General features: G+C 41.9%; 1 protein-coding gene across 1 annotated transcript; it reads right to left on the reverse strand.

Annotated features, from left to right (window-relative positions):
* Positions 1-53: 53 nt before the first annotated feature.
* On the reverse strand, positions 54-23,351 carry TPH1 (tryptophan hydroxylase 1). The gene is made up of 11 exons (XM_030560515.1): positions 23,174-23,351; positions 16,689-16,826; positions 14,083-14,266; positions 11,850-11,950; positions 11,181-11,248; positions 8,955-9,151; positions 7,516-7,651; positions 6,780-6,906; positions 5,507-5,602; positions 4,572-4,705; positions 54-2,661 (listed from the first exon to the last, which is right to left on the reverse strand). The coding sequence occupies exons 1-11, from the start codon at positions 23,261-23,263 to the stop codon at positions 2,487-2,489; spliced, it is 1,446 nt and encodes a 481-aa protein (XP_030416375.1). The 5' UTR covers positions 23,264-23,351; the 3' UTR covers positions 54-2,486.
* Positions 23,352-23,678: the final 327 nt, after the last annotated feature.

The raw sequence follows: 23,678 nt of genomic DNA on the forward strand, positions 1-23,678 counted from the left end.
AAGACGTCATCCAGAATAACAGAATTATTCCATTAAAGAGGTAAATTCATAAATCACAAATAGTCATGTTTATTGCTTTGCTGTAGAATTAGGGATTTTTGTTTTTACATTGGCTTTCATGCTAACAATTCAGCAATTTTTATCATTTAAAGCATCCACAATATTTAAAAATACTTAATTTTTTTATATTACTGTTTTACAGAGCCAGCAGTTTTGGACACGGTAAAACCAAATGTAAATGTGGTTATACCCTGAAAAGACATCACTTTAAATAACTTAGCATTTTGTTTCCTATATTTGCATTATATTATATAGATAGAATTCCCCTGTCACAGAATAATACTAGAATTATTAAATCTAGGTACTAGCAGAAATTTAATAGGTCCAATGTTTCCTATTGAAATTTGTACGTAATACAGATTTCAGATTTGAAGTAACTCATTACATCTTCTGATTATAATTTGAAAATATAAAAATCCAATACTTTTAGCAAAAAGTATCTTAACACTAACCATTACTACCTAAGCAGACAAAACAGATCCACACTTACCACTTGTTTAAACTGAATAGATTCTTCTCTAAAAACATGAGGTTCCCAAAGATCATTTTAAAGTGTAATTTAAGAAGTCAAGTTAATTTTTATCAAAAATATGGTCTGACTGTCCTAAATGTAAAAGAAAAAAACACTATAAAAGTAATTTTGTGCTAGTAAAAAGGGTACCAACAAAAAAAAAAGTCATCTAGATTTGATTTTAAAAAGGAAAAAAAATATTTAAAATTAGGTATCTTAATATATCATATTTTAAGCTGTTCATTATGTTTGTGATCCATATGGTCTATTAGGGTGAAATTCACCATTGTGCAGAGGGCCAGCACGAACATTTGCAATATTTAAGTATCAATTACACCCTGTTTTTAGGAATTCAGGGATGAAATCCTAGCTATATTCAAATCAATGGGAGTTTTGCTATTGACTTCAATATGGCCATGATTTTATCTCGTTATTCCAGTGAATATACAGATATTTACAGCTACATTCCCCTATCACCTGGAGTAGTGAAGCTTCAATTCTTAAAAAGTCTGCCCTGCCTTTCACAGATTTCCTACTAAAATTGATAATATCCTTTTAATTTATTTATTTCATCTACAGATTTTAATTTCTAAGAGTGAGCAGAAACTACCCCATGGTGTCTAAGTGCAAACCTCCACAATGTTTGTACACTCACAAAACTGGAGAGTTCACTAATGCTTCATGTTACCAGTTCCACATGACTCTGCTTCCCACATCAGCAAAATGCTATTTGGAGGATAATAGATTTCTTTTTCATTACAGGATCTTTGAAGACACCTATGAGCTAGAAAGACTTAGGGCCTCATCCTGCCAAAAATATATCCCTCAATTCCCATTGGCCTCAGTGGGAGTTCAGGGTGCTCAGTGCCCCTGAGGATCAGGCCCTACAGAAGAGAATTGGGATGTATCACCATGCATCTTGAAAGGTCAATGATAAGAAGGAGTAATCAAAGGGACTTTTATTTTCCATATAAACTGATACTAGACAGTGACTATTTAAGAACTGGGTTTCATCACCTTTGTAAGACTATTGTGTATACTGAAATGCCATTTCAAAATGCTTTTAGACACAGGTCTACATTCTCCCCAGCTGAAGTAGAGAGGTGTAAGCTGCAGCTCCCTGCACCACTAAGGCTTGCTATGATCTTGGTGGGATTCATTCCCCAAGGAGGGCAGGTGGTGTTACCAATACTGTCCTCCCGCAAATGCTACTCCAGGGACAGTAGGTAAAAATCATGGCCCCATTAAAGTCAATGGCAAAATTCCCATTGACTTCAGTGGAGTCAGGATTTCATTCAACAGCTTTATGTTGCAAACAGAGGAAGCCACCCAATGGGGATCTTCAGAATCAGTACATCTCCAATCACATCATTTCCCAGATCAGTACTGTTCCCCTTCTGAGGGGAAGGTCTGTACCACTGCAACTTTCTCCTGATGAACTTTGAGGTAGTGGAGGCCCTGGACCAAGGTTGGTCATAAACCAACCTCTTACTAGTGGAGGCTAGGAGGAAAACATTCCCTGGGGGTAAATTATCCCATAGGGTTTTCTGCACCTTTTTCTGAAGTAGCTGGCCCTAGCCACTGTCACAGACAGGATACTGGACTAGATAGACCTCTGTTCTGATCCAATATGGTGATTTCTGTATTCGTACATCAGCTTCCCAAGGATGAATGCAGCCCATTTCTTTCCTGATTGGAGTGGGGAGAATTGGAAGGGTCACAAACATTTTGTAAGGGCAAAGGGTGGTAAGTAGAGAAACACACAAGTTAAAGTAACTATCCCCACTAGGCATTCATTCTTCTGTAATTAGAGAGGAGGTTTCTATGGATAGCATCCAACTGGTATCTTTATGCCTAAAACAGGACAAAAAAAACAGAGCTGCTGAGTGCAAAGTGCTGATGATTATTGGCCGAGTTAGATGCCCAACTGCTTGCCCATCTTGTTGAGGGCATCGCTGACAATGTCCAGTTCATGACGCAGCTCATTCACCACACTGGCGATACTCTTGGTGTCTTTCAGGATTTGTACGCTTTGCGTATATGGGTTGTACTTTACTCCAAACGGGCGCTTGATTGTTTTTGCAAACTCTCTGTTCAAACAAAAAAGAGAGGCAGTGTTTCAAATTAAATCAACAAAAAGCCAAATGTGTCCCTGAGCCAGACTCTTTATCTAAGGGAGCTTGGCATGGATTCCACAAGGAAGTCAGCATCGGTAACTCATTAGCTAAATCACTTTTTCTTCTTCATAATTCCTAGCTTATATATAATGTTTTTTATCAGTAGATTTTAAAGCACTTTACAAAGGAGGTCAGCATTCTTATCCCCATTTTACAGATGGGGAAACTGAGGCACACAGCAGAGAAGTGACTTGTCCACAGTCATCCAGAAGATCAATGGCAGAGCTAGAATTTGAACTCAAGTCTCCAGAGTCCCAGTCCAGCACCCTATCTAGTGGACAACACTTTTGCATATGCTTTGGTAAAGTGGACCTAATTGCCTAAGCGCTTGCTAAAAATAGATCTTCAATAACTCATCTACTTTGTCTCTGCTATATGTCACAGGAGAACGTTATGGGCTACTTTCTGCACTATTACTGTTTACTACATTGATTCAGAGTAATTCCATTGAAGCTAATGGCATGACACATACATAAAACCAGTGTAAGTGAGATCAGAATCATGTCCTTGGACATCAACTGATTTACACTAGTGTAACTGAAAGCAGCATTTCACCTGCTGTTTCATCATGAGCCAAGAGTTTAACCCATTAATGTGTTTCTTTTATAGGATCCTCCTTCTCCCATTGACAAATGAACTCACCTTCATTGTCTGGGGCAAGAGCAGCCAAAGTTAAAAACCTGCAGCAGATGCAGCTGATTGGAATGGGTCAGTGCATACATCTGCCTTTGAGCTGGGAGGCATGATTCTCAGCTCACAGGGACATACCTGTACTAGCTCTGCTCAAGCTAGCAACTATAGACAGCAGTGGATCTACGGCACCACAGGCAGCTGCTCAGGCTAGCAGCCCTGAGTACAATCCCACCCTGTTCCCAGGTATGTGCTCAGGTAGCTAGCCCAACCCACTCCCAATGCCATCACAGATGCACTGCTATTTTTAGGCACTAGCTCAAGCAGAGCTAGCGTGAGTACATGTACACAAACTGGGACTCATACTTCCCAGTTCACACATAGAGGTATACAGTCTGAGCATGTTACACCTGTGCTCCGTACTATATTAATTACCCCATCTGTTTCTATGTCTAGTTCAAGCTGTTGTTTTTAATTTGTTAACACCTATGTGGTTTGAGACTTAGCTACTTTAGAAACCATTTCTTTTCTCATGTCCCACTGTGCAAAATTCTCCTTTGTGCACAGAGCCAACAGAAACCTTATGCACATCTTATGCCCCCCTCAAAATGGAACTCAAGGAGTGCTTTGGCCTTGTCTGTCCCTCTACACAGGGGAGAATTCCACCCCACTGTGACAGCTGAGATCAGCAGAGATGCTTTCGCTGGCCGGGCCAGGATGGTGCACCCATTCTCAGTGGAGAGTCCCTGACAGTGAAACTTAGTCCATCAGACCTCAGATCAGTTTGTCTTCATAGCATGGGGCAAAACTCGTCTTTATGGCCCTACCTTTGCCAGGTGGCTCTAAACCAAAGCTTTGTCTTTTATTTTTCTCTTTCTCAGGTTTCTTTCCCATTAGATAGATAGGTAACGGGGATGGGGTTAACATTGCTGCCCTTTGTGAGAATTTATAGACTTATGTTTTCTTTTACGTGTGATGTTCTCAGATACATCAATTGACATATTATTATTATTATTATTATTAATAATATTTAATAATACGAGAGAGAGAGAGGAAATATTGAACAGCAGCTTTCCAACCAAGTGGGAGCTAAAAATAGAGCATGATAGTAAAAATTAAAGGAAATTTTTGCTGGCACACACACATCAGAATAAACCTGGCTTAGGTAATAACTGAGATTAAACAGACTGTACCTCATCTTTTCCTTTGCGTCTTCAAAACTTTCAGAAACAAAGTAGACTTCCTGGAAAGTTGTGATGATGCATTCTTGCTTGCAGGTAACCTTAGGATCAAAGGACTTGACTTTGGCATTGCCAGAGAGAGCATGCTGGATAATAGACAGAGCAATGAAGCAAAGATATTAACATTAGCACGTCAGAGTAGTATCAGCACCACTAGAGCACGCAGGAAAAAACAGAGGATAGAAACAGTGTGTTGAAGAGGACGAAATTATGCCATATATGAAATCTGTGTAGCACATCATCTCTTAAGAGTTGTATCTGCAGATTGGCACCAGCTAACCCTTAGGAAACTGGCTATCCTTAAAGGGCCAAATTCTGCCCCCCTTACTTATAGTGAGTAGTATCTTGTTATGTGAGCAAGTCAACTTGAACTTGGACTCTGAAGCCAATATGATTGCACATGTAATAGGAGGCTACTCAATGAGAACAATAGTATCAGAATCTGGTCTGACAAGCAGAGCCTTATGCTAAAAACACAACTATTTAGGGCCTGATTCTAAGAAATACAGGGCACCTTCAACTCCATCTAAAATCACTGGGAGCAACAGAGCTCAGCACACACCAAAAGACACAATTTACAATTATTAGTTCTATGCTTTTTCACTTAACCAGAATCATTCCTAGAGGTCTCTGGGAGCCAGATTTTTAAAGGTATTTAGGTGCCAAATTCCTATTGAAATCAATACCTTTAAATATCTTTAAAATTCTAGCTCTAGGAGCTTCCAGAATAAATGCTACTCAAAGATCTGCTGCTTCAGTTCACAGGTTCTAAATGGGCCATTGGCCATAGCTACTCAGTCCTCCCAGTATTTTGAACAAACTACCACAAAAATCAGGTGAGAACAAAGAAAGAGGGCAAATAAAGGGAGGATGTTTTCTCTTCTTACCTTGAGCTCACTGATGGAAGAAAGTAAACCAGCCCCATAGACTCGTAGCTGTCCTTCTTGCTTACATAAACCAAACTCCACAGTGAAGAAATAGCACTGATACAGAAGAAAAACAAAAAAGAATTAAAATGGAGTTGTCTTCAACACAAATGGAACTAATGGTGCAGCAGATTTTGTAAGTCAAGCAAACTAGACCAAGGGTTGTCAAGCTGTGTGTAACGATCCCCTAATAGGGTCTTGAGCAAATGTCAGAGGGTCACAATTACCCTGCTTTTCCCATTTTGCCAAGTGGAAGGGGGCCCAGAATGGAAAAAGTTAAGAACCACTGAGCTGGACAGTTCTGACAAGTGAGTTTACTGCTACTATTCCACACCCTAGGCTCACCTTTATCACAGAGACTTTTGATCTCAACAGAAGCACTGAGCTCTAGTCCTGCTACACAAAGGCACTGAACCAGCCAGTTGAAATTGTTATGTGGCAGCTTAACAGAAGCACTGGAAGTGATTGAATTTTTTTAAAACTGATAAATAATGAGATCAGCCAGAGGGGCATGAACAAGAGCCAAGCTCCCTTCTGTTTTCCCTTTAGTTCTGTTGTCTGAAGGGGTTTATGATGTTTCTTTCAGTTTGCTGGCATTGGAGATTTGTATAGGTATATTTAGGAGAGGGGAGAGTTCAGAAGTGCTTAGCAGTATTGGTTTGATTCTGCTCCCATAGAAGGCAATGGGAGCAAAGATAGAACAGTGTTGAGTGCTTTTGAAAATCCCTCCCATTGTCTCTGTTTATTATAATTCTTTATTTCCCCTTTTAAAATCTATTTCTTTCAAAACATCCAGAAGACTTTGGACATGGGGCACCCACAATATTATATAATTTGTTTAGGGGAAAACCCTCTCACTACTAAATTGTAAAAATACACCATCAATTGCATCCTATGACAACTATATTTCCTTTGGGTTAATTCTAAAGGATAAAGAAAGAGATTTAGAAGAAACAGACCATTGGTTCTCAGTCTGGAAGTTATGATACCCAGAGACTCTTATTTTATGGTTAAATGGAGAATATCATTCACCTCCTGTCACTTCTGTTCTATCATGGAGTTACGGAACAGAAAAAGTTTAGAACCAGTGAAAAAGACAATATAGTGAATGATTTGCTTCCGCTGATACTGAATGATAAATCTCCCAATTACTTCAATGGGAGTCGGATCGGCCCTGTAAAATGCTGAGAGCAATGCAAGTGGGATTATCACCGCCACAGATTGAGACACTCACTGTTGCCAGTTTTTGAACAGCCTCATCTGATGCCCCAAGCGATGCCAGGCCAATTTCCTGGGAGAACTGAGCAAAACTGGGTTCAGCCAAGAGTGGGACATGACCCAGGAGTTCATGACAGGTATCGCTGAAAAAGAAACAAAGCAGAAACTGTGAGAGGATGCTCTTTCTTGCTGAGGGTGTGAAAAAGCAGCACCATCCAATGAATACAATTGTCTCAGAAGAAAACTCTTTGTAACACTGAAAAATGATTTAATATCAAAATGACAGGAAAAACATCTCTTATTAGAGTGCATCACATTAACTCTACAGAAAATACTTAGACCCAAATTTTCAAATCTGGATGCCCAAAGTTAAGCTTCTAAACCCATAGTTAGGAGCCTAGGGCGAGATTTTCAAAGTTGCTTAGTGTTGGCCTAACTCTGCTTCCACTTAAATCAGTGAGAGTTCTCAATGAGCAAGAGGAGCAGTGTTAGGCCAACACTGGGCACTTATGAAAATCCGATCCCTAACAAAGAGTTGCCTGATTTTCAGAAGGGCTGTGCATCCAAAAATCTCATTAAAGTCAGTGAGAGATGCAGGCACTCGGTATCTTTGAAAATCAGGCCATTCTTACCCAGATACCTGAATATGGATGTAGAAGCCTAACTTTAGACACCCAAGTTTAAAACACTTTGTCTATAAACTACAGTTTTGTGCACATATTTGACTTCTCCCCAAAAATAAAATAACTTACGGCTCTGGGGTGTAGAGAGGGTCCGAGCTGTGCCTAACATACTGAGTGCAGTGAAAAACTCTGAACGCTAAGCCTGCCAAGAAATCTCTGGGTGACAAATATCCGGCAACTGGACGGATGGTGAAACCTGTGCGCTCTGAAAAGCAATAGATAAATCATAGGTCAACATGATGTAGAATTTTATGATGTTTAAGCTGTGTTTCTCCTCTTACTTCTGGATTAAATACCACAGCGTGGCTTTGCTCAAGGACAAGGAGAAAAACTAGAGATGAGCTATGATCAAAATTCCCACATTTGAAAATTACCAAGATATTGCCAACATACTTCTGACTTTGTGTGTTTTTCCCCTAGACCATCTCATTCACAAACTCCAGCAGTCACTTAAGTGCTGGCCTTGCCCACAGATTTCACAATTACATAAAACTATAATACAACATATATAAAAATTGGAGAAGGAGGGGGAAAGATATAATAAAGGGCCATAAGGAAGAGGAGTGAAAATGTCAAAAGGCTGTTTGCCTTTATGGTTTACTCGCATATTGTTCATGATTTGGTTAGCAATGCCTTGCAGTCCATGTCAGTATAGCATGTGGTCTCATTGTGTAATGATTCCTTTCTCTTTCTCCTTTGATTCGTTGCATTGTGTTCAGAACTACAGAGCACTCACTTTCATAGATTCAAATCTTCTAAGGCCAGGAAGGACCATTATGATCATCTAATCTGAGCTCCTGGACAATACAGACCATAGAATTTCTCCAAATGATTCCTGCATCAAGTCCGTAACTTCTGACTGAGCTAGAGACATCCAGTCTGGATTTAAGGACTTCATGTAATGGGAAACCCACCACTTCCCTTTTGGAGAGAGGATCTCTTCTTAGAACAGATATTTATTTTAAAACTGGACTCTGTGCTTTTCAAATGTACAGCATGTAGGTCATATACACCATACGTCCCCACACAAAACTTCCACTGACATTAATGGCTGTATACAGTCCTTTTATTTTTAAAGTGTTATGTGGCACAGGAACAAGATAATACCCATGGTTTTATTTTAGTCACAAAAAAAAGTACATACTGGGCATAAGAGATCCCTTAAAATGCATGCAATAGAAAAATGTAATATTAATATCTCTATTATGTAACACAAGTTTGTCTGCCTTCCCATGATGTACATGTGCACCCCTTCCCCATATTGATTGGATTATAGTACTTGCTGAAGTCACCATCTAGTAGCTAAATACTGCTTATAATTTGTAGCCCCAATATGGAGAGAGAGAGAGAGAGAGCATGCCACCTCTAGTAGCTGTGATTTACAGAGGACAGAGTAGGTTTTTAGAGGTTTATAGATGCCTAAAGATGCAGATAGGCATCAAGGGGGATTTTCAAAAGCACCTAGGTGTTTAACTCCCATTGGTATAGCAGAGAAATTAGCACATTACCTTTCAGGAAGCACGATACATCTTCCAGCTGGGGGATATTGTCTTCTCGGTACCCACAGTATTTGGTGAGTAAGGGTAAGTTTTTAAGGTACTCTCTGCAGGCATGAGTTGGGTAGAGCTTGTTGAGCTCTCTGAATACAGTGCCCCAAGTCTTGATCTCCTCCTCAGTGAATTCAATCTTGGGGATTGGGTCACTACTATAATGAAAGGAGAAAGAAAGGATGTCATGGCTCAGAATGGACAGCTCTAGAAATGGATGACTCATTTACCTAGTACTGTTTGTTAATATTTAACATTTATGTTGCTATACCATCCAGTCAGGATCAGGGCTCCGTTGCATTAGATAATTTACAAATACAGAGAAAGACATGGTCTCTGCTCTGAAGAGATTACACTCTAGGGCAGAGGTCGGCAACCTGCAGCACACATGCCAAAGGCACAACACGGGCTGATTTTTAGTGGCACGCTGCTGCCAGCCAGGATCCCAGCCCCCGGCCCCACTCAGCCCACTGCCATTCTGGATGGACGGAACCCTGGCCATCAGCAGGCTGAGCAGGGCTAGCAGCCGGGACCCTGGCTGTCAAGGGCCAGTGGACGGAACCCCAGACCAGCAGCAGGTTGAGCAGGGCCGGCGGCTGGGACCCTGGCTGGCAGCGGCCAGTGGACAGAACCCCAGACCAGCAGCGGGCTGAGCGGCTCAGCCTGCTGCTGGTCTGGGGTTCCATCTGCCACCCACACTGCCGATCTGGCACATGAAACCTTTTACTGGCACACAGAATCTTAAATTAATGAAGACTTGGCACACCACTTCCTAAAGGTTGCCAACCCTGGCTTTACGGGTTTGATCCAACTCCCACTGAAGTCAATCAATGGGAATCTTTCCACTTACATCAGTGGAATTGGCTCAGGGACTCAGGCCCCAACTTTGCAAAGAGTTCCATATGTGTTTAACATTGGGAATAAAAAGTTCAATCCTTGCATAAGTCTTTTCAGGATCGGGATCTAAGAATGTTACATTTTTCCTCAAGCTGTACATAACTAGTCTTCATTAGCTTTTCAATTTCTTTAAAAGAAAGGAAAGATAATGAGCTCAGTTAACATCATGATAAATCTACACATCTAAATGTTCATTTGTCATGTGAAAATCACACTTCTCTAGAAAAACCATGAGTATCTGTCAAAATGTATTAAACCTAGTCTATCACCTCACATTAGCCTTCTGGATCTTGATTAAACTGGACTATTGTGAAGACTTGAGTCAAACATTGAAAGTAATAGGAATGCTGTGTCATGATTCTACCAGTAGCGATTTCAGGGCCTGACAAACAAAGATGATAGAAATTAACCTCCCAAAGATAACTGTATCAACATAATAATGCTGCAGACTATTGGATTTATGCTGTGTTTGCTGATTCCATTAGTGTATGCTGCTGTGATTACAGGTTTATAACATTTCTGTGTCATTTCCCAGTGGAGGGGGTTGACATCTAAACCCATGTATGGAACACCATCGTGAAAAGTATGCTCAGAGTCAAATTATAGCACTTAAGTCATTTTTGTATCTGAGTCAAGGAAAGCCCACTGTGGGGTCCTAAATACCACAAGGCCCTTTTCAGTTTCATTTCACTGTGCACTTCTAAACATTGTACCTAATGCCCTATTATGAACCAGAAACTGCACTCTTTTTAACCAGAAACTAGAATAATGATTATTTTCTTGCTTCATTTATAGTTATCAGTCAGCAGGCTAGATTCTGACCTCAATGTCTTTGCACCACTCCAGTGGCACAAAGGTTATAGAGATCTGCCCTAATAGGATAACCATGAAGCTGGTATATACAGCTGCACATCATGTGTTCCTAACTCTCTCAGTTACATGGTGTGTTCTTAAACAAGGTGAAGGAGTGACCATGAGTAAGAGAGGGTTGAGCCAGAAAGCACTGCAGTCCAGTTACTCCCAGCTGATGGAGCCATCACACTGGGACCACTCTAGCTAGCATAATTAGCTAGCAACCTTTAAATTATAGTTTGATCCTCAGACCAATCAGAGATCCTTGGAGTAGTAAGGTGGCTTCGATCAACCTTTCTATTCCTCCCACGCTGGTTCCTATACCAAACACAGCTCAGCTAGGCCTGGAGATCTCGCATGGTAAATGTGAACTACACTTATTTTATCCACCTCATTATTCCAAAGCAAGAGACTTGTTTTGCAAGGAATCATACTTACTGTTTGTAGTTCATAGCTAGGTCTGCAAAATACTTTCGCCTCTTACGATAGACGTTGTCTTTGAAACCCTATGTGTGGGAAAAAAGTAATACATATTTCCAGCTCTGTAATAAATAAGCTTATTAACAAAGAAAACACTATTGTAAAAGCATGTCTTGGGAAAATAAATGGTCAAAATAAGAGTCTGTTAGTTGTTCTTAGTCTATGAAATAAATAAATCCCTCAGTTTAAAACAGAGATCAGCAACTTCATGCACATAACTCTTGAGGTAAATATTGTGTAAATAAGGATTCCTTTTTCAAAGCTTTACCTACACTAAATTGGTTATTTAATTGATTGCTCTGAAAATTAGAAATTATACCCAGTTCAATTTGTTTTCTTTATTTGTGGGGGTGGAGGAAAACAACTGTGTATTACTTTAGAGGGAAAATAAATCTAGTTCAAAACAGCATTCCTTTTGTCTGTGAGTATTCAGGAATTAACCCTGCAGTTGCTACATAGGCAAGACCCCCTTTAAAGCTTGCAGAACTGAGGTCAATGAGAGCAATGCCTGAGCAAGGACACCAGGAATAAGTCCCAAAGTTACACAGTCAAAACCACAAAGCCACTCTATAGGGCAAAAACTGATCTGCCTTCACTCATTGTTACAATAGCAGGGAAGCTACTTACTGGATGGTCGGCATCCAGTTCAGATCCATACATCAGAACACGGTTCGCACATTTATCCAAATCTGAGATCTTCTTAGGAAACCAGGGTGTATTCTCCATGCCTAAGGAATACATGAAATCCACAACGTTATTAATAAAATCTAGTGGGTTTAAAGCGGAAATACCTGTTTCAAGTTTAGCTCTGGCAGCTACAAGTGAAATCAAGAGGCAATGAAGAGAATGAGGGAGTCCTCTGCCTATCTGGCACCAGCACAACTTCTAACACTTCCTCCTGTGTCACTAAAACACTCTCCTTAAAGAACATTAAGTCATAAAAAATAGGGGGAGGAAATGGTTAACTAAGGGGCTGGAGCTTAAATGGTTTTTCTGTAGCTGTTATTATTTGTATTATACTAGCACCCTCCAGGCTCCAGCTGAGATCAGAGTCTCATTGTGTTATGTGCTGTACAAACACATAGTAAGAGACAGTCCCTGCCCTACAGAGTTTTAGAATTGACAGACAAAGGGCGGAAAGAGAAACAGAGGCAGTGAAGTGGAAGTGATTTGCGCAAAATTACACAGCCAGGTGTGAATAGGACCCAGGCCTCCCATGTCACAGTGTAGAACTCTGACCACTGAACCACACTGCCTCCCTAATAAGGAGAAAGAAGTGCTCTTGTCAATGTGAACAGCTTTTCTGACTGAGGGCAGGTCATCACTATCCAACAGGTAGTGATCGATCTATCAGGGGTCGATTTATCGCGTTTAGTGTAGATGCGATAAAATCGAACCCTGATCGCACTCCTCGTCGACTCCAGAACTCCAGCTCATGAGAGGTGGAAGCGGAGTCGTTGGGGGAGTGGCAGCAGTCAACTCGCCACCATTCTCAGGGCCAGGTAAGTGAACCTAAGATACATCGACTTCAGCTAGACTATTCACATAGCTGAAGTTGTGTATCTTAGGTCAACCTCCCTGCTAGTGTAGACCTGGGCTGAGTCTGGGGTTCTCAGCTACAGTAGTCCTGCAGCCTTAATGGGACATGTCATTTTTTATTATAGGCTCGGCTTTGCTTAGCCCAATAGAGCCTTTGCTCCCCTGTCAGCCGGGCTATGTTCAACCCCTGCCCCTGTACAAAGCCAGAGTAAATGGGTGTTGTCCAAGGAAGCTACAAGCCTTATTCTCCACTGCCCTGCACCTTGTGTAGTAATTTACAACTGAGCAAAGACTATGGGTCTGATACGCCGGTTTCCCTGAATTTCACTCAATCATTTCAACCAGTGCAATCTGAGTACAAAATAGGTGAAAAGCACCATCAAATCAGAATGGCAGCATTTTACATCCACCTTGCACATAAGCTGCAGAGCAGTAGAGAATCAGGCCCTATGTGAGGGAGTTACATGGGACCCCCCTGCTTAGGCCATCACTCCACTTCCTAGGTCAGAACAATTTGTACAGACCCATACATGGAGGGCTGCTGTGACCACTGCATCTTTCTAGTCCTGGACCCACTGGCCACCCTCCTGAATCCTCACCCAGGCCCTCAGTCAAAGTGCTGGCCTATGGAGAGCTCAGCAGAGGAAGAGTCGCAGTTCACCCAATCTGCAGCTTCCCAAACCCTATGTAAGGAAACTGCAGCAGTTCCATTACAATGAGGACACTCTGTAACCTGCACTCTGGGGTGGATCTCACCTCCCCTGAATGTTGGAACCAGAAAATAGAAAGACCCTTTCCTTGATATTTTAAAGCATTTTTCCTGGTTTACACGAGACCAGCACTAATCCAGGCTCACCATCCTGATGTGGGAAAGGAAGTCAGAAGGAAACAAGAGGAGCATCCTCTGGAGCAAGAAGGGGTTCATAAGGTGGGTATCTCTGCCTGGGAGGAAGAGAACCAAAGAGAATCTCTATACAGGGGACAGAACATGGAACCATCTCCACTGGGGAAGCACAAGATGGATTTCTACAGAGTGTGAAGTGTAGGAAGGGATAACTTGCACTGACTGAAATGACGTACTATATCCTGAGCTGATGTGAATAACATAGCCCCATTGATTTCAATGAAGGTATGCCAACTCACCATCTGAGCATCTCATCTTATAGCTTTCAATGGAACACACTTTTTGTTTTACCCCATTTCCTTGTTCTACTAGTTCCCAAATACCTGACATAAAATAACTGAAAACTAACTCATTAGAAAGTAGCACAATATCCTTTTCCCTTTATGCAGTTTTGCTAGAACATCCCTCCATACTTACCATCCTCCTGCACAGTGACATTATCTGTGGGGTTCACGGATACAATATTGACGTGGGATTTCAGTAGGTGGAAGATCTCATTCAGTTGTTCCATGTTACTATCGCAGTCCACAAAGATCTCAAACTCTGAATTTCTTCGCCTTGACTTTCGGGACTCGATGTGCATTAGATTTACATGTTTCTCCTATTTATAAGAAAAAATGTTTTAAGCCAGGTTGATTAGATAATCTGCACTGCTTGCCAAGCCAATATTCTACTGTTTAATATTATCTCAGTGAAGTCTCTTTAGGTAAACAAACCTATTAATAGTAGCTTGCTTATTAAAAAAAGATAAGGAATGGTTGTTTAAAAAAACAACTTTCCCATGTTAGAGAAAATGAAAGAGAGGTGCTTTTATTTCCTCAATTTTAATTTGAAATGTCTTCCTCTTCTTGCATTAATCCCATCAAATGGGGTCCTCTCTCCCTCTCTCTCTATCATACCACATGTTAAAATGTCTTCCTTCCTTTTCCTTCTTTCCAACCAACCGCTTCTTCTTCAGTCAGCCTCTCTGCCTTTTTCCTTCAGCCTTGATCTGTTGGATTCTCTTCCCCATGTAGTTGTCAGGACTTTTCTTTACATGACCAAACTGTCTGACCTTGCACTCCCTCATTTTTTCATTTATGGGTGTTACTTCGAGCATGTCTCTAACATACACATTCCTCACATGGTCTTTCTTGCTTACACCACTCATCCATCTCCATATTCCCATTTCTGTGGAACAGATCCTTTGCTCATGTTTCTTCTTTTGGCACCCAGTACCATACGTTAAAACTGGATGGACCACTGTTTTTATAGACTTCCCCTTTTAATCTTACTAGTATCTTCCTGTCACATACCACACATACTAAGAGTTTATTATCCTAGCTCCAATTTTGTCTGCCATTTCCCCATTTTCCTGGATTCTGGACCCCAAATACTTGAAACTTTGTGTTTTAGTTTTGTCTGCCCATCTAGTTTCAATGATAATTCTTCAGTGTTCACATTATTGAAATTCCATACCATATACTCTGTTTTTCCTCTGGTTATTTTGAGCCTATGTCTCTCCAAAACATCCTTCCATTTATCAGGTTCGTCTTCTAGACTATCTTTCTTCTCACTGAGTCGAATAATATCATCTGCAAACAATGTGCACCAAGGTGCCTCCTTCTGTATGTTCTTTGTAAGGGTATCCAGGATAAGGACAAACAAGAAAGGGCTCAGTGCTGATCCCTGATGCACTCCCACCACCTTAACCGATAGTTTGTGTTTCACCACTAGAAGTTCTGACTATTGATGTTGCACATATATACATGGCTTGAACACGCTGCACATAAAGTTCTGGCACCATTTTCTCCCTCATATACCACCAGATGACTTCTCTTGGAACTCAGTCAAAAGCCTTTTCCAGAACAATGAACACCATGTGAATATATTTCCTTTTCTCTCTAAATTTATCCACTAGCGGTCTCAGTGCAAAAACTGCAACTACGGTCGAACTTCCAGACATGAAGCCATATTGATTTGTGCAAATATCTACTTCACTTCTTAGTCTCTTATTGATGACTCTCTCCATGATTTCATTGTTTGACTCATCAGATCTATACTGCTATAATTTATAAATATAGTAAAATACATTTTATTTAAAATTTTTAAGCAGAAAGAGGCATAATAAAGTGGACCAACTTCCATAGTCCTCATTCTAGCAAACCTACCACTGGCTAATGAAAGTGTAAAATCTTCAGGTTAATTAGCTAGCACAGTTGATTAGCAGTTGAGTCACTATAAATCACTGTCTGCCAATCAAGTCAACAAATATTTGTTACTCTTAAAAATAAAAAGAGATGTTAAAATGATAATTTTCCAATAGTATCTTTAACTTCTGTTTTATCTGAAAGAATATTCCTTAACAATATGTTTCATAAAATGAATGAGTAGGACTCTCTTAGTAGTAATATTATGCAAGGACACATTGGAGAGTAGTATTAACCCACTTCCTCCCCAGTGGCTCAGTGTGTTGTATAGACAGTATGCTCAAAACCTGGGGTATCTCATCTTGTCAACGGTAATGCAACTTCTTCCACTGATAAAGGAATGACATTGGTGATCTGGAAAAGAGTTAATCCAGTCTTCCTTCATGTGTAAGATAGTTGTCACAAAGAGGAGGAAAACATAGCAAGTAGTACCAATAGGCTGAATCCAGAAAGTTCAAAGCTGGACTCCCAACCTTTGAAACATTGCAAATGTGGGGTTTTGATTCATCCCATCATAGAAATGGGGAGCTGCAGTATAGTTGAGATCTGGAATACTCTGAACAGGGGGGTTATTATTTTGGATCCATTTCTTCTAAAAGGCCAAGGGTACCGAATCTTCTCCTATTAAAGGCAAAACTCCTCTGGACTTCAGTGGGAGCAGGAGAAAGAGACATGTTTTTGAGGGGTATTAACACAGCCTCTAATTTTACAGGCACAATTTTGCATTCACAATTAATTATGGATCTTTTCTTACTATGGGAAATAAATTATGCTGGATGCCAAAATGACTCTTACATTCAGAAAACCTTGTGTAGAAATGTTAGGACTACATACCTGAAAGAGTTTTAGTGCTTTTACAAGTCCTCCAACTTCATTCTTTAAGGAAAAAATGACAGCTGCTCTACCTCTTTCAGCTGAATTGTCTTTGTTCTCCTTATTGTCTTCAATCATTGTGTAATTTGACTTATTTAACTAAAAGCAAATAAGAAAATATATAGATTTGTTGCATAAGAAATAGGTTGAAAAGACTCCTGTACAGTTTATATGATACAGCTCTCAGTGCAATAATATCACTTTTTGATGGATAAATTGCAAAAATAAAGTGCCATTCAAATCATTATATACACTCACATGCATACAGATAGGAACATGTACAAGTCTTTATAAAATTGGGGCTTAATATGGGGTGGGGGCATTTTAAATCAATGTGGACCCTTTTGGGAGGTCTTTGGTAGTTCTTCAGCAGGATGCAATGCATATATTTTATAAAAGTATATAGTTTATAATTAAAAATAAATGATTTGCAGAAGTAATAAGCATTAGCGTGAGTCTTCAATAGAATACTTCTAGGGGTTAAGTACAAACTTGAAAAGCCTCATCCCAAACCCATTGGAGCCAACAAATGGAAGGACTCTCATTGACTTCAACAGGAGCTGCATTAAGTCCTAATACCCTAGCACTGGGAGTTCCTCTCCATTCTGTGTCTCTGAGTCAGAATTTATGTTTGGACAGAAGCCACTGCTATTGCAAAGGAACCAGATAAAAACCTAAAGGAACCAGAAAAATATGTTGAATAAAATCCCTTAACAAGAAACTTAGGTATAATCTGATCAATAAAGCCATATAATTTCTTCTCAGAGTTCTTTGCTATATGCTTTAAAATAACTATCATAAACATGCTCTGAAAATGCTCCAACATGTAAGTCTCAGAACGATCTCTGATCAGTTTAGTCTCTAACAAGTTTTATGTATAAAGCTTTCAGATATATCAATTGGTAGGACATTCTGCTCTTCAACTGTCTTTATTCCCCCTCTGCCTTCTTCCCCCATCCCATTTGTAGCTCTCACTTTACCCCATATCCCTTTCTCTGATGGTGCATCAAGGAATGTTGTGCGTTAAGTGCTGGTACATTAAGAATTAAGCAGGTTGCTTGAAGTAGCAAAATATTTGACATTTTGCGGAAAACAAGATGAGAATGTTTATTCCAAGATGGATTAAAAAAGATCCAGGAACAGACACCACCCTCTAGACAGAAAACAAGCTCAGATGATCTATAAATAGCATCCCATTATCACTTCTGGCAAAGTAAACTTTTTTAATGGACGGATCTTCTCTATTTGACATATGTTAGACTTGGCCTAGCTAATTTTGGCACACATTACTTCAAGTTGACTACCTCATCTGCACACAGATGGCCTTTCCAAATGAAAAGATTAGGCAAATTGGAATGAATGACTCTAGCAGAATCAGGATTTATGCTAGGCCACAAGCAGAAAGGTGGGATTGGATCAGGGCAAAGCCATTAGGATTTGTATTTCCCAAAGACCGAGTACTGAAAAAGAACAGAAGCAGGTACATATATTTAGAGAAGATAGAGTTCTAGGTTACAGAGAATGTAATGGGTACTCCATCAGAGAAAGCCAAGCTGCATATGAGCAGAAAACAAATAACTGGGTTACTTTTAATAATTATATGCATTAGTTTGGAGCATGCAGGTGTTAACCCCTTTTCTAGGGCCTGATTCAAAGCTCACTGAACTCAATGGGCACCACTAAATATTCTTAACTATATGAGGAATGTTGATTTTGGATAATGGTGTAGACTTCATCACTCAGGCCTTGTCTACATCTAAAATGTAGATCAATCTAGTGGCATCATTCAGGGCTGTGAAGAATTCCACACCCTGTGCAATATAGTTAGGTTGACCTAACCCTCACTATAGACACCACTACGTCACTGGAAGAATTGCTACAGCTTCTTAAGGATGTGGATTCACTAAAGTGATGGAAACAAACCTTTCATCTCTGTAGTAAGTATCTACACTACAGCACTACAGCAAAGTAGCTGCAGTTGTGCCGCAGCAGCACTGGTCGTGTAGACATACCCATAGTCTGATTCAACATAACAGGCAAGGATGTGCATTCAAGTCACTGGGGCTTAAGTACATGCTTAGATCCTTTGCTGAAATTGGACCATAGAGTCTAGTCCAGAGTCCTCTGAAGGTAATAGCACTCTTTCAATTAACTTCAGTGAGATTTGGATCAGATCCATAAAGACATCTGTTCAAGTTATGGTGTTTGAGGAGTAGTGTCATATATTGTACAGACAGGAAAATTTAATAACCTTTCACAAGCATTAGCATGGTATTCTCAAACACAGAGGCCCACATTTCCATTTTCAGATCACATCCTTCTCCAGCAACACTGAAGTTGAAGTTAGAAGTGAAGAATGGGGGTCTGTACAGGGCCCGCACTTCCATTAGGTGACCCTAGGCAGTCGCCTAGTGCGCTAGGATTCGGGGGGGGCGGCATTTTGTGCTCTCCCCACAGGGCGCACGGGAGCTTCCGATTCTGCTCCCATCGCGCCGCTGAAGAAGGACCTTCTGCTGACGTGCCGCGGAAGACAGCAGCAGGCAATTGAGCAGCTCAATAACTGCCACTGTCGCCTGCGGCATTTTGGCGGAGGGTCCTTCTTCGGTGGTGCGATGGGAGCAAAACCGGAAGCTCCCGCACACCCCCTGGGGAGCGCACAAAATACTGCCCCCCGAATTCTGCCTAGGGTGCCAGAAACCCTGGCGCCGCTCCTGGGTCTGTATTGTGGCTACACAGAGTGGGACATCATTGTCTGAGAGCAAAATCATTTTATACAGTGTAATGCACCACCTTATTCTGAAATTCGACATAGTTACAAATGATATTGTAAGATGTGCAACTGACCACAAACTGTAAACATTACAAATAAACACTAATACTTTCTCTTTTCGTATTGACCTAGTTAAAACAATGTCATACTTAGGATCAACTTATGTAGCCTACAAAGCACAATATGACTGGGACATAGAAAGCATAGAAAAATAAGGTACTGTAATGGGTAGTTTCAAAAGAGTGTCTCCATTTTGCAAAACTGGAGGAGAAAGGAGAGAAATTGGAATACCAAAAATTCACAGATCTGTAGAATACAGATTCTTTTATATGCATATGTTTGCATGATGAAAAAGACAATAGTAACCTTTGGTTTCCAATAATAATGTTATACAGAATGAACAGCAAATGGGATGGAGAAGAAGATCTGAGTAAATGCAGCCACCATTTTGCTGCTATCCCAGGACAGAAACAAAATGGTAGCATAGAAGAGAATAGCTATTCTACAGCGCATTCCAGTTCTTCCTTGCACCTCCTATTCTCTGCCTGATCAGTCACTTTTTCTTTTCCTCTTAGCATCTGTGTACTTCTTTGGAGGGAATGGAATGTGAGAGAAAGCTTATATATATTACAGTAAAACTTAGGTTAAATATAAAATGTTCATTTTTCAGAGCAGAAAGTAAAAACCTGTATAACCCTCCAGCCATGTGTATTCAATCAGGAATGGAGTGGGGGAAAGGACCTCACAATAAATATCCAAAAAAACAAAGAAAGTCCTCCAGTGAAGACTAGACTGGACATTCCTTGTACTTCTACGGTAAAAAACAAAACAAAACAAAAAAGTCAGAATAAATATTTTAAAAAATACAATTTGTCAAGCCTTTTTACACCTCATTAAGAGGCAAAAGAAGGTAGAAACTCCAATTTTAAAAAAATTCCTATGCAGGTGGTCACCTTTGTGAATTACGGGCCCAATCATGCAAGGTGCTGAGCACCTCCTGCAGGGCCACCTGGGGGAGGCAAATGGGGCAATTTGCCCTAAGCTCCGGGCCCCGCAGGGGCCCCCACAAGAGTTTTTTGGGGGCCTTAGAGAGGGATCCTTCACTCGCTCCAGGGGTCCCGGAAAACTCCAGTGGGGCCCGGGCTCCCGGAGCTTCTTCTGCTCCGGGTCTTTGGTGGCGGGGGGTCCTTCCACTGTGGGACCTGCCACCAAAGTGCCAAGTCTTTGGCAGCAATTTGGCAGCAGGGGCCCCTTTCCACGAAGACCTCAGGCCCCTTGAATCCTCTGGGTGGCCCTGACCTCCTGTGATATGATTAGTGGCCTCAGCTCCCAATAAAGTCAATTTGGTGTGAGGTCTTTTGAGGACACTCAGCGCCTTGCAAAATTGGATCACAATTCTAGAGAAAACTAGCAGACCACATGGGGCCCGCTCCTGTTCTGTCGCCTTTGGAGTGGAGGGTTCCAATGTTTTCATCAGTTTTAACATCAGAAGATTAATCCCAATTTAATCCAGTGGGCCCTAGCCACTTCATGTAATTCACAGGCCCATAGAGTCTCTCTCAGTGGGGCTGAAAAGGGCTCAGTGAAATCCATCTTAATCTTGTAGGTGACTTTGCAGATAGCGTGGGACGCCAGCACTGCTAAGATTAAATGGGGAGTTATTAAATGCCCCCAGGGTGTTTGTCTTAATCCCATTAGGAAATAAAACGTCAGCAGGTCATTTATTCCAAACAACTGAAAATCAGACTCAAAAATTCATTGGCTCCATGTTATACCCATGGGGAGACATCTCTAATCCCTAATGAAATGGCTGTGAAACTGACTGGGGTGCAAACAGGCCTTTTATCTCTATGAATCCCAAGACAAAGCACTACCCTTCCCCCTATGCTTTCCATGCATGAACTCTGAATCCAAGGCTCTTGCAACCCCAGAGGGGGCCACAGCAGGTGGCAGGGGAACACGCTCATGTTAGACTTTATGGCTAGACAGCAGTGGTGCCCCCAAATTTTCCTCTGGTGTAACGGGACAGGTTGAAAACTGCGGCTTTAAACTGATGCATCTTGTCTGGCTTTAGATAGACTTGCCTACCTCGTGCCAAAAGACGACTGGGTGTGGGATATGGCTGATCCTGTCCCTTGTGTGGTAGAGAAGGAGCTAGGTGGGCGGCACTAGAGCAGAGCTGCCTAATTTATTCAGACCCAGTTCATGAAGGGCAGATGTTAGTGCTGAACTAACATGGAGCCTCTGCCTTTTCTAATCTGCTCCAGATCTCAAGGAAGGGGTGTTCAAACTACTTACATCAAGGGCAGGTTCAGCAGAGGTAAATCTCCTATTACCTCCTAAGCAGCCCTCCCAGTGCTGGCTCCAATAAGTCCCCAATGCACTCTTAAGAGTGACAGCCCAGCTCACCTCTTGCTCATGATAGTTTCAAACATCAAGAGACATATGTTCTATTTTAGTAGCATGACAGCATAGGCACTAGAAATAGAGGTGCTAGGGGTGTTGCATCACTCCCTGGCTTCAAGTGGTTTCCATCATATATGGGGTTTATAGTTTTGTTTAGTGGCTCTCAGCATCCCCACTATACAAATTATTCCAGCACCCCAGCATGAGAGTTTTTCCAGCTCCTTTCTATGTGGCACTGTCCCCTGGCGCACAGTGCTAAAACAGGGTAATCTGCGTCTGAGCCTCGGGTTGGGAACTAGGGTGTGTGTGGAAATGTATTAAATTGCTAGGAGGGAGATATTCCTTAGGGGTCTCTCTTCTGATGATGATCTCAGCCCCCTACCCCCCCCCCATCCACTATCCCCCTGGAGAGACTTCTTGCCCTTTTCCTAACGGGATAGATTCTGTTCCCCCCGCCAGCCTTGTGACTGTACTGCAAAAAGATAGCTTGATTGTCTAGCTCGGTGGCTCTCAACCTTGCCAGACTACTGTACCCCCTCCAGGAGTCTGATTTGTCTTGTGTACCCCCAAGTTTCACCTCACTTAAAAACTACTTGCTTACAAAATCAGACATAAAAATATGAAAGTGTCACAGCACACTAGTACTGAAATTCTTATTTCTACCATATAATTCTAAAATAAATCAGTTGGAACATAAATATTGTACTTATATATCAGTGTATAGTATATAGAGCAGTATGAACAAGTCATTGTCTGTATGAAATGTTAGTTTGTACTGACCTCACTAGAGCTTTTTATGTAGCCTGTTGTAAAACTAAGTAAGTATCTAGAGGAGTTGATGTCCCCCTGGAAGACCTCTGCGTACCCCCAGGGGTATCTGTACCCTTGATTGAGAACCACTGGGCTAGCTGACTTGCATTAGATCTCGCCTGTCCCTTTGAGATCTGAGTTTTACAAATTGCCCAGAAAACAGGAGAGAGAAAACAGTCACATTTCCAGCAGGGGCAAAGCAGATCTCACTAGAGGTTACCGAACAACAAACATCTTCCCGATGCAGTTAGGATAATTTGGGGATATTTAATATGTCACGAGAGCCAACTAAGCGGTCGCCAAACGCCACTGCGATCCCAACGAGCAAGACCAGTCTGAACCCACCAGCCTGGCGGGAGCAGCTGGGGTGGGGGGCGTCAGGGCTGATCCCCTTGCGCCGCGCAAACTGCCCCACCGGGGGAGGGTGGGAAAAGCCCTCGTCCCCCCGGGCCGCCCGTACCTCGTTATTCAGCTGGTTCTCCTCGAAGCTGGAGTTCATGGAGTCGAAGGACCGTCCCTTGCGGGCTCCCTCCATTCGGCCGGAGAACATGGTGCTGGAGGAGCGACTCCGGGGCGTGCAGCTCGGGGTCCTGGCTCCGGATCTGTCAGCGGCGCTCGGCGGCTGCCGGGCTATTTATGGGGGGCGAGTGGGGGGGGGCGCAGGAAGAGCCTTTCCTAATCTCCTGCCAAAGCAAATGGAAAAAAGGCCGCGTCACGCCCACTCCAGTCCCGGGACGCCCCCCCTCCTCGCAGGCCCACGGGAGAGGCGCTCCCCGAGGAGTGGATCCGCCCCTGGGGAGGCGTCTCTCCCACGCCCCGCGGGGCCCTTTGCAGATGCACCAGGCGCGGCGGCTGGCAGGCTTGGGGCTACAGCGCTGGGGAAAGTGACTCACCGGCGGTACAGTGAGACCCGGGACTGATCCTGGCCCTTTCAAAGGGCAGCGGTGCATAGCGTGGGCTGGGGG

This window comes from Gopherus evgoodei, chromosome 4, assembly GCF_007399415.2.
Source record: "Gopherus evgoodei ecotype Sinaloan lineage chromosome 4, rGopEvg1_v1.p, whole genome shotgun sequence".
Lineage (NCBI taxonomy): Eukaryota > Metazoa > Chordata > Testudines > Testudinidae > Gopherus > Gopherus evgoodei.

Excerpts from the sequence above, each read along its gene's own strand:
- TPH1 (XM_030560515.1), bottom strand. The coding sequence starts at position 23,263 with ATGTTCTCCGGCCGAATGGAGGGAGCCCGCAAGGGACGGTCCTTCGAC. Across the intron at positions 16,827-23,173 it reads AGAACCAGCTGAATAACGAG|TTAAATAAGTCAAATTACAC; the intron begins GTACGGGCGGCC and ends ATTTGCTTTTAG. Across the intron at positions 7,652-8,954 it reads TGTATCGTGCTTCCTGAAAG|AGCGCACAGGTTTCACCATC; the intron begins GTAATGTGCTAA and ends ATTGCTTTTCAG.